We start from the raw sequence: 15,107 nt of genomic DNA, 5'->3' as shown, positions 1-15,107 counted from the left end.
TCCGGGTCCACCCCTATTGCAAATTCCCCATTTAGGCCTCAAATGCGCATGGCGTTCTTTCACTTCAGAGCCCTGTCATATTTCAAGGCTACAGTTTAGTGCCACATATGGGGTATTTCCATACTCAGGAGAAATTGCGTTTCAAACTTTGGGGGGCTTTTTCTCCTTTTACTCCTTATGAAAAGGTAAAGTTTGGGCTACACCAGCATGTTAGTGTAAAAAAATAAAAATTTTTACACTAACATGCTGGCGTTGCCCCCTACTTTTCTGTCAAACGCCAGTGGGGTGTAAATGCTCACTGCACCCCTTATTAAATTCTGTGAGGGTGTAGTTTCCAAAATGGGGTCACGTGGCGCTCCTTCTCTTCTGAGCATTATAGTTCGCCTGCAGAGCACTTTACATCCACATATGGGGTATTTCCATACTCAGAAAAAATGGGGTTACAAATTTTTGGGGGCTTTTTCTCCTATTATGCCTTGTGAAAATGAAAAGTTTGGGGTAACATAACCTTTTTTATTGAATGTTTTTTTATTTTTTTATTTTTACGTCCCAATTTAACGAAAGTTCGTCAATCACCTGTGGGGTGTTAAGGCTCACTGTACCCCATGTTACGTTCCTTGAGGGGTGTAGTTTCCAAAATAGTATGCCATGTAGTTTTTTTTTTTTTTTTACTGTTCTGGTAACATGGGGGCTTAATAAATGTGACATGCCCTCCAAAAACCATTTCAGCAAAATTCACTCTCCAAAAGCCCAATGTCGCGTTTTCCCTTTTGAGCCCTCTAGTGCACCCACAGAGCACTTTACATCCACGTATGAGGTATTTCCTTACTCGAGAGAAATGAGGTTACAAATTTTGGGTGGCATTTTCTCCTGTTACTCCTTGTTAAAATGAAAATTTTGGGGTAACACCAGCATTTTAGTGTTAAAAATCTAACTTTTCATTTTCACTTCCCATTTTAAAGGGGTATTCTGGGCAAAAACATCTTATCCCCTATCGAAAGGATAGGGGATAAGATGTCTTAGCAGCGGGCCCCCCGCGATCTCCCTGCAGCAGCCCGCATTCTATGCGTAGCTGCGTCTGCAGTTTCGGAAACCGCCGGGCATCCGAGATGGGGACATCACGTCACGCCCCCTCCATTAATTTCAATGGGAGGGGCCCCCTCCTATAGACATGAATGGAGGGGGCGTGGAGTCACGTCCCCGTCTCGGAAGCCTGGCGGTTTCCGAAACTGCAGACGCAGCTACGCATAGAATGCGTGCTGCTGCAGGGAGATCGTGGGGGGGGGGGTGTCCCAGCAGCGGGCCCCCCGCAATCAGATATCTTATCCCCTATCCTTTCGATAGGGGATAAGATGTTTTTGCCCGGAATACCCCTTTAACGAAAGTTCGTCGTCAATCACCTGTGGGGTGTTAAGGCTCACTGTACCCCTTGTTACGTTCCTTGTTCCTTGCCGCAAGTCAAACAGTTAGTTTGGTCTCCTCCCGGCCTGGCAGGAGACCAAACTAAGGAAGTGCGAGCGTGGCATGGTGAATCACAACTCTCGCCTGCTTCAGGGACGTTGTGCCTGCTGGGGAATGCCCACTTTTTCCTGCCGGGAGCTCACACAATGTGAGCAAGGGGAAAGGGCAGGAGGGGTGTTAGGAGTAGTTAGGGAATATAATCTGAGTTAGTTTAGAAAATATGGTTTGATGACAGGTACTCTTTAAAGTAAAGACCCCCAACGAGTTAAGTAGTGCTCAGCACTACACTTGTCAGAAATTGAAAACTCCATCTCTACAGAATTTAGGCCTCCATATCTTTAGTACTAGATGTTAGTAGATTAAGAGCAGGTAGATTTTGAGTATTCTGTTTTACAATGACCAAGGCATCAAGAGAAAGCTGAAATCCTCAAATAGTATTAACAATAGGAAACTAATGTGAATGGGACTATAGAATAGCAAGACTAGAATGAAAGTAATGCTATGCACACAGAAGAAATCTGAAGTGACCGCTGTAATTTACTAGATTGAAGGTCACTTTGCTCTAATGATTAGTGAAGGCCCCAAGTGGTCAGATCATGAAGTTATGACATGTCCTTGCTGTATGCCAAAACTTCAGATCATCTAAAACCCTCTTTAGGGGTTGAATAAAGCAGAGCTGGACAAATCCCTCAAGAGGGATCGCAAATGTTCTTTGTCATTGGCAGTGGAAAGTCACTTTGGCGCTCTTGATTTCTTTGGTTCACTTCTAAAATCTACAACTTTACTGAAATTAACTTAAGGGTACGTTCACACTTACGCAGATTTGATGCGCAGGATTTTCTGCTGCAGATTTCAATGTAAACTAACTGACTGAGCACAGCTTCTAATCATCAGTTACAAATCATGTGCATCAAATCTGCGCAGGATTCTGTACGTGTGAACATACCCTAAAGGGGTATTCTGCTCATAGAGATCTTATCCCTTTTCCAAGATGTCTGATCGCGGGGGTCCCAGTGGCGGGATCTCCTTTCAGTACCCGGCATTCTGTGGCATTCAGTCTCGTAAACGAATGCCGGATGCTGCACAGAGATTGTGCGGGGTCCCGGAGGTGGACAGACATCTTATCCCCTATCCCCTATCCTTTTGGATATGGGATAAGATGTCTTTGGGCAGAATACCCCTTTTAAGTGTTTTTTTTTTTTTTTTTTCTGGAAGGGGATATCTAGGGGGCATAATTTATGTGTAGGTGAGAAAAAAAGGGAATTAATGATGGCAACAGTGATGGGAAAATAGTAAGACTGGATTGGACTCCTACGGGTCTATTCTGCGCAGAATAATGTATGTGTGAATAAACCATACAGGTGTATTCTGGTGTAGAAAATACTTTTTGTATTGAAAGTGTTTGATACAAAGTAGAAATCCTCATTGTAAGGCACTTATATATTTTGAGTAGTTTCCTACATAAATCATCATCCTTACTGGCCCAATATGTGTTGTCTATAGCCCAATGCCTAGGGTTACGACTTGTAGTTCATATTTAGCTTTCTGGTCGCACATGCCCAATTGCACCACAGAAGGGTTAGCTGTTTGTCTATGAAGCAGCAGAGGATGAGAACTAGGAACTAATGTGAAGGTCTCGGCAGTGAAATCTTGCTCTTTCGTGCTAGGGGATGGATGCCAGCCTGGAGTAGTTGTCAACAATACTAGATGGTAGTTGTAGTCTTTAACATACATGGGTTGCTGCTGAAGCCAAGCCCATCTCTGCTGCATGGAGAAAAATCACATAGAGGCAACAATGTGATAAAAAAAAAAGATAATTATAAATGTTTTTAGGTTGCAGGATTAGTATTGTACTGTTACTAACTCTGGATTACCCCTTTTATGTTCCCATACATCTGATACATACAGACTGAAGTTATTGAAAATGGATAATTTTGAGCCTATTATGCCTCATGAACCTAATTCTGCTTATAAATGGCCACTTTAAAGGTACCGACACACGTGATAACCTATGGCTGTAGGCTCGGTTTGGCCAACAGCTGTTTCTCCTGATCACTTCATACACTTGAACAATGGACATGAACATTTGGCTCGGCCGAGTGTTCATGTGTTTTCTATAGATAATGTAACGACAAGCCACTGTCTGACTCTATTGGCAGCAGTTTATTTCTCTTAAAACAAAAAGGTTTGACAGTTGAAATGCAACATGCTGATCCTTCTCTTCACCAACATGATCTGTTGGGGGCCAGTTAGGAGGCCCCTATACACTTTAGTCAGTTGTCCACTCCTACAAAAGTTAATGGGTTTTGGCAGCTTTTTTCTAATATGTATGTTGGCCTGGCCTTAAAGGGAATGTTTCACCAGGTTTTTCCCTATATAATTAGTGACAACACGTTATAGAGTAAAATCTAGTTTCTTACTATGTCCCGATGTCCTCCTGTCCATGCAAGATAGTTCAGAAAAAGTGCATTTTGCTAATGAGTTGTTGTGCAACATCCTGAATTAGCCACTTTGCCCCCGGTCGTAATCATCTAACATGGTGAGAAATGTTATTTTGCCCTATATTATATGTTGCCACCAGTTAAACAGGATTAAACCTGCTAACTAGGGCGTTTTAAAGTAAATTTTGACATAAAAAGAGAAATATGATATTCAAAAATGTTTTTATATTGGTCAACAATTGTGTTGAAAACCTGTATGGCTTAAAGGGGTACTCCGTTTAAAACATTTTTTCTTTTAAATAAACTGGTGGCAGAAAGTTAAACATATTTGTAAATTACTTCTATTAAAAAATCTTAATCCTTCCAGTACTTATTAGCTGCTGAAGGCTACAGAGGAAATTCCGTTCTTTTTGGAACACTGATGACATCACGAGCACAGTGCTCTCTGCTGACATCTCTGTCCATTTTAGCAACCATGCATAGCAGATGTATGCTAAGGGCAGCATGGTGGCTCAGTGGTTAGCACTACTGCCTTGCAGTGCTAGGGACTTGGGTTCAAATCCCACTAAGGACAGCAATAAATAAAGTGTTATTATTATAATAATAACTTCAGCAGAGAGAACTGTGCTCGTGATGTCATCAGAGAGCATTCCAAAAAGAAAGGAATTTCCTCTGTAGTATTCAGCAGCTAATAAGTACAGGAAGGATTAAGATGTTTTAATAGAAGTAATTTACAAATATAGAAAAAAGTTGCCCGGACCTTCTAAGTGAGTAAATAATGGTATGGATATTAAATGAGAAATATTAAATGAATGATTGTCTGGATCGTGCTTCAATGATAATAGTATAAACAATTTATTAAAATAGGATAAATAGACTGTAGTTAGTTACTTATCACAGGGCCCATGTGAGAAGAACATATACAATAAAAACAACCTTTAGGTAATAATGTACATGAAAATGTGAAATGACAATAATACTAAAAATTAGAATAATGTTAGTGGCATAATAATATCACTGGCATATAGTGAGTGCAGCTGGTATTTAACCGCTGATATCTAGGCACCCACTGCGCAATATGTGAAATGTGGCTGAGGGTGCCTGTATATTGGTTTCCCTCTTTTCCTTCTTTAGAATATAATGTATCCTTAGAAGTGTTACCGATCCTTTAGGTAGCAGCCTGGGTAAGAGGCGCTGTTTTCACAGTGTGTAGATGGTGCCGGTACACTGCGTCCTCTGTGCAACGTTCCAGATGGTATTGGTAGAGTCCAGTAAGGTCCTGGTGAGAGCGGAGGCGATTGGCGCTGGCAGGCGCCGGTGATCGCAGATCGCCGGGAGGACGTTGGCGCTGGCAGGCGCTAGAGATGGTAAGTCCTCACCGCTGGCTAGATGTAATCAGGGCCATACACTGGATACGAGGAGCTCACCTCGTGTTGTCGGCGTGTGACGTCAGCTGCTGGTGGAGCCGGGTTCGTTGCACTGGAGGTAGTTGGCAATAGTGGACCGGACTGATGTCGGACTAGATGTCCTGATGGTCTTAGTGGTTTGAAAGCGATAAACCAGCCTTGGTGGATATGCACAATTTATAAAATTGATATGCCAGTGATCATGCCCAAGTGGACTAGACGCGTTTCAGGGTTATTTAATGTAACCCTTTCCTCAGTAGTCATATGGTTGTCATAAACTATTTCCTTTTTTATAGGAGCACAAATCCCGCCCGTTGACTCATTCCTGGGTGTTAATGAAAACAGTGGATGGAGTCTACGGATAGGTTCCCTAGAGAGCAATACTATGTAGAAATGGGTATAAGAAAGCTGTGTGAATACTGTTAGAGATATAAAGTTGCGTTTTTATAAACAATTATTTTGTAATAAATGTGGAATCAAATATAACAAGAAATTAGTGTTCAATAAAAAATAAATATTTTTAGCAAATTGATTTTGAACATAGGGGTAAAATAACACTTAAGAGAGAGATGTAAATTAAAATTAGAAGACGAATATCAATATAAATAATTGTTTATAAAAACACAACTTTATATCTCTAACAGTATTCACACAGCTTTCTTATACCCATTTCTACATAGTATTGCTCTCTAGGGAACCTATCCGTAGACTCCATCCTCTGTTTTCATTAACACTCAGGAATGAGTCAACGGGCGGGATTTGTGCTCCTATAAAAAAGGAAATAGTTTATGACAACCATATGACTACTGAGGAAAGGGTTACATTAAATAACCCTGAAACGCGTCTAGGCCACTTGGGCATGATCACTGGCATATCAATTTTATAAATTGTGCATATCCACCAAGGCTGGTTTATCGCTTTCAAACCACTAAGACCATCAGGACATCTAGTCCGACATCAGTCCGGTCCACTATTGCCAACTACCTCCAGTGCAACGAACCCGGCTCCAGCAGCAGCTGACGTCACACGCCGACAACACGAGGTGAGCTCCTCGTATCCAGTGTATGGCCCTGATTCCATCTAGCCAGCGGTGAGGACTTACCATCTCTAGCGCCTGCCAGCGCCAACGTCCTCCCGGCGATCTGCGATCACCGGCGCCTGCCAGCGCCAATCGCCTCCGCTCTCACCAGGACCTTACTGGACTCTACCAATACCATCTGGAACGTTGCACAGAGGACACAGTGTACCGGCACCATCTACACACTGTGAAAACAGCGCCTCTTACCCAGGCTGCTACCTAAAGGATCGGTAACACTTCTAAGGATACATTATATTCTAAAGAAGGAAAAGAGGGAAACGAATATACAGGCACCCTCAGCCACATTTCACATATTGCGCAGTGGGTGCCTAGATATCAGCGGTTAAATACCAGCTGCACTCACTATATGCCAGTGATATTATTATGCCACTAACATTATTCTAATTTTTAGTATTATTGTCATTTCACATTTTCATGTACATTATTACCTAAAGGTTGTTTTTATTGTATATGTTCTTCTCACATGGGCCCTGTGATAAGTAAATAACTACAGTCTATTTATCCTATTTTAATAAATTGTTTATACTATTATCATTGAAGCACGATCCAGACAATCATTCATTTAATATTTCTCATTTAATATCCATACCATTATTTACTCACTTAGAAGGTCCGGGCAACTTTTTTCTATTGGCTTTTTTTTTTTTGCAATTAGGGTATAGTTGCATGCCCTAGCTTGACCTCAGTGTGTACTATTATTGTGAGCTGCACATACACCCCTTTTTTCTAATTTACAAATATGTCTAACTTTCTGCCACCAGTTGATTTAAAAGAAAAAAGGTTTTCACCTGAGTACCCCTTTAAAGTATACTGCATACGGGTGGATATGATCGTGCATTTTCATGATATTTAATCCTTTAGTTATTTGCAAAATGATTTCCTTTTCTGTCACTAGAGAATAGCTTGTTCTAGTAGGTTTATAATCATGCTTGAAAATCAGTTACTGCTGCTATTTAGACTTCCTATTTAGCTTTTCATGCTTTTTGTGGTTGTAGTGTACCTTAAAGGGGTTATCCATCATAAGGTGATTTTAGTACGTACCTGGCAGTCAGTAATGGACAAACTTAGGAAGGATCTGCGTTTGTCTTGGGGTGAAATTGCTATGATGTAAGATTACCATAATACTGTGGCTAGCTTTTTGTGAACTGGTATTTCCTGTTTTGAGTTTTCTTCTTTTGCCTACAAATCCCATAATTCCATTTTCCTCCCTCCCACACATCAGCCACCCCACCCATTGAAACATAGATGAGCTGCATCCATTCAAAAGACTTGCTGTTTTCTATCAGGGTACACACAGGTACAGACACTAAATTATGAACTACATTAAATTTACAGCCCCTGTAACATAGTCAAATTAAAAATATTCCTGGAATACCCCTTTAAATGATAAAGGAATTAGCAATTAAAATACATGCTAGAGCAGTTGTTGCTGCTGTAGTATTCCAAAGGGGTGAGCTACAACTTGTTCACATTGCGTTACCTAATCAGAAGTAAGAGTTTATAGAAGTGTCCATCAAAGAGATTCACATTTCTGCTAGTCCTTAGTTGCAACTGAGATCTGAGTATTTTTTCTCATAGGATAGGTGTTAATTGGTAATGGAAATGTACAGGGTGGGCCATTTATATGGATACACCTTAATAAAATGGGAATGGTTGGTGATATTAACTTCCTGTTTGTGGCACATTAGTATATGTGAGGGGGGAAACTTTTCAAGATGGGTGGTGACCATGGCGGCCATTTTAAAGTCGGCCATTTTGAATCCAACTTTTGTTTTTTCAATAGGAAGAGGGTCATGTGACACATCACACGTATTGGGAATTTCACAAGAAAAACAATGATATGCTTGGTTTTAACGTAACTTTATTCTTTCATGAGTTATTTACAAGTTTCTGACCACTTACAAAATGTGTTCAATGTGCTGCCCATTGTGTTGGATTGTCAATGTAACCCTCTTCTCCCACTCTTCACACACTGATAGCAACACCGCAATAGAAATTCTAGCATAGGCTTCCAGTATCCGTAGTTTCAGGTGCTGCAGAATGGGCAAAACAAAAATTGGAACAGGACCCTCAGTTTACGCAGAAGATTTTGTTCAGTGATGAGGCAAACTTTTATGTGAATGCTGAAGTTAACAATCAAAACCACCGCTATTGGTCTGACACTAACCCACATTGGATAGATCCCTCCAAGACTGTTGAAGCACAAAAATTGATGGTATGGTGTGGTATATGGGGTACAAATATAGTGGGGCCATTCTTCATCAATGGAAACCTCAAGGACGCTGGATATGTGAAATTGCTACATGATGATGTGTTTCCCTCTTTATGCACTGAAGCTGGCACGTTCCCTGAGTTTTCCAGTAAGATGGTGCACCACCACATTATGGGTATCAGGTCCGAGCATTCCTAGATGAACAGTTTCCTGGAAAGTGGATTGGTCGTCGTGAGCCAGTTGAATGGCCCCCAAGGTCTCCCGATCTGACCCCCTTAGACTTTTATCTTTGGGGTCATCTGAAGGTAATTGCCTATGCTGTGAAGATTCTAGATGTACAGCACCTGAAACTACGGATACTGGAAGCCTGTGCTAGCATTTCTCCTGCGGTGGTGTTATCAGTGTGTGAAGAGTGGGAGAAGAGGGTTGCATTGACAATCCAACACAATGGGCAGCACATTGAACACATTTTATAAGTGGTCAAAAACTTGTAAATAACTCATGAAAGAATAACGTTATGTTAAAACCAAGCACATTATTGTTTTTCTTGTGAAACTCCCAATAAGTTTGATGTGTCACATGACCCTCTTCCTATTGAAAAAACTAAAGTTGGATTCAAAATGGCTGACTTCAAAATGGCCGCCATGGTCACCACCCATCTTGAAAAGTTTCCCCCCTCACATATACTAATGTGCCACAAACAGGAAGTTAATATCACCAACCATTCCCATTTTATTAAGGTGTATCCATATAAATGCCCCACCCTGTATAATGTTGAGGAGTTGGGCACACCATACGTATTTTTTTAGTGGGGTGGAAACATGTTTTCTTCACTAGTTGCAACTCATTCAGACTATATAGATTTTTTGCCTGCACATTTTAAAACCAAATTGAAAAAAAACAGGGAAATATATGGTTTTACCCAATAGTTTTTCTCTGCTTAGGCAATATAGGGTGTATATGTTTGTTCAGTTTCCCATGTCCACTTTTGCGTTTTATAAATCAGAAAGTGTTTGGTGTGGCAGGTCTCTTCCTATAATGCAGGTTGTCTGAGGGTGGCATATAGTTTCTTATATACCCTGTATTCCATTACATGAATATTCAGCAGTACTATACTGGTTGTCGCTTTGTTAGTGTTCCCATATATTACCCATTTTTTAAATTCTTCAGGCTGATAACGGTGAAATTTTAGGAGCTGTTCCTAGACATGAGTGTCTCAGTAACAGGTCCTTATCATATTGGCTCCTGTTGAGAAAAGCTATGAATGAGAATTGGCTCCCAGCTTGAGATATGAGTCTCGCCTGACTGCCAGAATAACAGATCTGGATTACGTTAAAGACAGCAGACAAACTTCATTGTTTGAGAACTGTTCCCAGTTCACCTAGGAACCCTCTTTCAAGGGCTATACGGTAATCCTCTAAGGGAAATTGCTATACATGTATATACATTAAAAACATAAAATACTCTTCATACCGATACAAACCTGTATGATGTTTTTGTTGTATAATGTTTTGTAGTTGTTTTCTGTATACACAGTCATACTGGGAAGGATTATTTCTGCCTACTGGTCTCCTAAGTGTTTTTATCATATGGAACAAATGTCTTTCATTCTGGTTTAGGCTGGGTTCACACAATGTTTTTGCAACACAGTTCCCGTATCAGGTTTTTGATAAAAAACCATAGTCCTCAAATCCTGACTAAACTGTATTAAAACTTGTACAAATTTGAATCCTTATATGGTTGAAAACCGTATATGGTTTGAAAAATTATGTCCGGTTGCATCTGCTTTTTAAGAAAAAACGTACACGTATTTAACTTTTCATTCCATTATGAATAAAGTTTCACTTGCTTGATTGAAATTCCAAGAAAAAAACTGTGCAGAGTCAAAAACCGTATGGTGAAAACCGGATGGAACTGTACACACATACGGTTCTGTATGGTTCCCATCGAGTCCCATGTTAAAAAAAAATAAAAATAAAATATATACGTTTCAAAACGTTTTTTCACCCGTATCAAAAAAAATATGCGGTAGGCTATGCTTTTGGGTACGGGGAAAAAGCGTACAAAACCGTACAGGATGCAAAACTGACACAAGCTGATACATCTTTTGGCATACGGTTTTCAACAGAGAGTCAATGCATACGGTTTTCAATACGGTTCCGTACGGTTTTCAAATTAAAAATGTATATGGGAACTGTAATGCGAAAACAGTGTTAATTCCATGTAAACTATTTCATGTACTTTAATTGGTATTTTTTCTGTCAGTATAAACCCTGTGCTGTTTTAGTGACTATTATTTATTCTGCATTAATAGCGCATATTATGAAGAGCCGAGGCCAAATAGTTCAACTTTTTCTGCAGAATTCATTAAAAGTGTCAAAGAGAATAAAACGGGGGTGTACAAGCTACATGCGTGTTGTTCCAATTCCCATTAATTCTGTATTCCGGAGAAGACAAATGATTTTTCAGCCATGTGATGTTATGTCTGATATACATCCAACTTCTTCATTGATTTCCTGCTGGGTTTGTGTTTTCTGTATGATAAATGATTGGCATTTGAAAGGTCTTGGAACAACTGCTATGTTATTTCTTTAATGTTATTTGCAGTGCTAGATTTTAACCCTGCTTGGGCTTAAGGTCAGAATTTTTCTCATAAATCTAGATAGACCTGCTTGGACTGTTTTTGCATTATTTGTGCATATTTCTAAAGTCCTAAGAATAAGGAAACAAGAATGTCTTACATTATGAAAACAAAGTCCCATATAGATTAAAGAAGGTTGATTTTATACAGGGCCCACATCACTACATGGCGGCCATGTGCAGCAATATTATTAATTCTATACTTAACGAAAGGATTGGCCATCTGGTGTGTTTAAAAAAAAAATAATAATAATGTTAATCTGTGGGGATGCTATCTGCAAAAGATGTTAGAGTAAGCTTGTTCCTTTCTTATCTGAGCTACTTTTCACAACTTTCTCCAGCTTGTCTCCTTCCTGTAGTGTCTCCTGGTGCAATCTCTTCCCCAAAGTAAGGGATGCAGAATGCACCCTGCCCTCTACATGATGTAAAAGAAAACTTGATGCATCAGACCAATGCCGCCTTCTTCCATTGCGGCGCCATTTCTTCCCTTTTGTTGGGGACTGGGGTCAACATTGACATTTCTATACACAGCAGTCTTTGATGCCCTGAGTGTGCTGACATTTCTCCATCATAGCCAGCAATAGATTTATCTGTCATTTTTTTTTCTATTGTAGCCTTTCTTTAGGGTTTAGATCAGGCAGGCTATTCTTTGCCCGCCATGTGCCTCAGTGAGCCTTGAGTGTCCACAGCCTTGTCACTGGTGTCTAGTGTCACCAAGTTTTTCCCTATATAATTGGTGGCAACCCATTATAGGGTAAAATCTAGTTTCTTACTATGTCCGTCTGTCCTCCTGTCAATCCATGATGGTTTAGAAAAAGAGTCTTAAAAGTGTATTGTGCTAATGAGTAGTCGTATGGCCGTCCTGGCTGCATCCAGAAGTAGCCAAAATGCCCGGGCGGTAATCACCTGACATGGTGAGAAACCCTATTTCACCCTATGTGACGTGTTGCCACCTGTTATATAGGGTTAAACGTGAAATCGTCTTTAGACTACCCCTTAAGTCTAAACTTTAGCTGCAGTATGTGGTACCATATGATTCTTAGACAGGAGATTTGCTGCGAGCCTTAAGTAATGGCTGCTTAACACACAATTTCTCTACTATTATGATACTTTGATTTGCTGTATTCGTCATAAGATGAGGCAGTAAATTCTTCCCTTTGCTCTCTATATTATAAATTAAATTGTCACTGTCTAATGATCTTGCTTGTATTCTAAATGCGTGCCGACCAAATGAAACATTTCCTTGCTTCTAAGAACAATCAATTTGTTTTTCAGTCTGACACCTATCTCTGCAAGTCTTACCGGCTGCCGCTGGAGAATGAAGCCTATGTAGGTATGTATTCTGTGGAGGTAAAAAGCCTTCATAATTCCTTTGCATTATTCAACTGTTTTTCTTCTGAAATCATGAGCTTAATCGTCTGTCACAGAGACCTAAACTGACATTTATCTTATGTAATGCAGCAACAAAGCAGAAAAAGCTCCTTAAAGTCAAGATAACAAACTGTGTCTTGGGGGCCGTGTGAGTAATTGAAGCTGGGGAGTTGAGTACCGATGCCTGTGGCAACCATTACCAAGCAGCGCCATTTGTAAGATATTGGCTTCCTGTCATGGACTTGCTGCTCAATTCTGTGCTACTATTTGGGCTTTTCTATTTACCTGAAGTGTGTAATTGGGGAGCAATGTGCCGGGTCAGCCAATTGTGTACGCCAGCTAATGTACCATGCTGATGCCATCGTATTGAAGGCATAAAAGATATTTAGTTGCTATTTATTTTTATCATTATGCTATGTAAAAAATACAGTAGTGTTGTTGAATAATAACAATAATAATTATTATTATTTAGAGGCAACAAAATTAACTGACCAATTTTGTGATGTGTCAGAAACCATTGCTGAGCTCTCCTGATGCCAGCAATACATATCTGCAACCATCTTTCTTAGGCTGAGTTCACACAACGTTTCAGCCATCTGGCTGGGAGATTTCAGAACCGGACGGTGCCAGACCCGCGCCATTTCTCATTCATTTAAATGCTCCGACCAAAGTCAATGACTCCGGTCAGCTCATTTTTGCACAGTGTTCGGTTTTATGGCCGGACTTAACCCCTTAACGACGCAGGACGTACATTTACGTCCTATGCATAACCGCGAGCATCGGAGCAATGATCGCGTCATGCGCGATCGTGCGGATATTCTTCATTAACCCCTCAGATGCCGTGATGAATACAGATCACGGCATCTGCAGCATCACGGTACTTTGAATGGATGATCGGATCGCCCGTAGCACTGCCGCGGCGATCCGATTATCCAGCATGGCGTCCCGAGCTCCACTCACCTTGCTCCTGCCGTCTCCCGGGGTCTTCTGCTCTGGTCTGCGATCGAGCAGACCAGAGCAGAAGATGACCGATAATACTGATCAGTGCTATGTCCTATGCATAGCACTGAACAGTATTAGCAATCGAATGATTGCTATAAATAGTCCCCTATGGGGACTATTAAAGTGTATAAATAAAAGTAAAAAAATAAAAGTAAAAAATTTTTTAAAAACCCCCCTCCCCCAATAAAAACGTAAATTGTCCCATTTTCCCTATTTCACCCCCAAAAAGTGTTAAAAAAAATTAAACATTTTTATATACATATTTGGTATCGCCGTACGGTGAATGGCGTGAACGTAAAAAAAAATCCAAAATAGCTGCTTTTTTTTTTAATAACATTTTATAAAAAAAAAAAAAGGTAAAGTATTAAAAGTTTTATATAAGCAAATATGGTATTAATAAAAAGTACAGATCACGGCACAAAAAATGAGCCCTCATACCGCCGCTTATACGGAAAAAGTTATAGGTCTTCAAAATAGGGGTATTTTAAATGTACTAATTTGGTTAAACAGTTTGCGATTTTTTTTTTAAGCGCAACAGTAATAGAAAAGTACATTATTATGTATACCATTTTAATTGTATTGACCCAAAGAATAAAGAACACATCTCATTTTTACCGTAAATTGTATGGCGTGAAAACGAAACCTTCCAAAATTTGCAAAATTGCGGTTTTATTTTTAATTTCCCCACGCAAATAGTATTTTTTTGGTTGCGCCATAAATTTTATGGTAAAGTGAGTGATGGCATTACAACAGACAACTGGTTGTGCAAAAAACAAGCCCTCATACTAGTCTGTGGATGAAAATATCAAAGAGTTATGATTTTTTGAAGGCGAGGAGGAAAAAACTAAAACGTAAAAATTAAATTGTCTGAGTCCTTAAGGGGTGAAAACCGCGGCATACCATGGTTTTCATACTGCCCACAAAACCGGATACGATGCATCTCATGCATTTCATGCATTTAAATGAATGAGATGCGGACAGTTTTGAAATTTCCCTGCTGGATTTGCCAGCTCAATGGCTAAAACCGTGGTGTGAACCCATCCTTAATAAAGTCCTGTATGCAGTGATTCTGTTACTGCATCTATAGCTGCCATCCCTGCAGTCACACACTATTGTGCCTATGCCACTGCTTATTCCTGGTGCTTTTGCTATAGGCCAGTGGTCTCAAACTGTAGCTCTGTAGATTCAGCAAAACTGCCACTCCCAGCATGCCTGGACAGCCAACGGCTGTCCGGGCATGCTGGGAGTTTAAGCTTTGCAACATCTGGAGTGTCACACTTTGAGGCCACTGCTATAGGCATAGTCTAGTGATGGCAAGCAGACAAAGAACATTAAAATATTTATTAGGAAGATGTGACTCACTAATGGTTAGTAACAGTTTTGCAATCATTCTTCTGAAATGTTGAGTAATATTTTTAGAATGTTTTATACTTTTTTTTATCTGTTTTGTCCTGCTTTTTGCATGCTGATTATTT

General features: G+C 40.1%; 1 protein-coding gene across 6 annotated transcripts in view; it reads left to right on the top strand.

Annotated features, from left to right (window-relative positions):
• The window catches only part of PAM (peptidylglycine alpha-amidating monooxygenase), a 214,696-nt gene that overhangs the window by 29,616 nt on the left and 169,973 nt on the right, over nucleotides 1-15,107 (top strand). For all 6 annotated transcript variants that reach the window (XM_056537530.1, XM_056537532.1, XM_056537527.1 and 3 more), the window contains exon 4: nucleotides 12,535-12,592. In XM_056537530.1, the coding sequence (XP_056393505.1) occupies nucleotides 12,535-12,592 (58 nt within the window). The remainder of the gene's footprint in view (nucleotides 1-12,534; nucleotides 12,593-15,107) is intronic.

This window comes from Hyla sarda, chromosome 1 (genome assembly GCF_029499605.1).
Source record: "Hyla sarda isolate aHylSar1 chromosome 1, aHylSar1.hap1, whole genome shotgun sequence".
Classification (NCBI taxonomy): Eukaryota; Metazoa; Chordata; class Amphibia; order Anura; family Hylidae; genus Hyla; species Hyla sarda.
The sequence above is the reverse complement of the archived record's forward strand: the minus strand, read 5'-3'. Positions and strand labels throughout refer to the sequence as shown.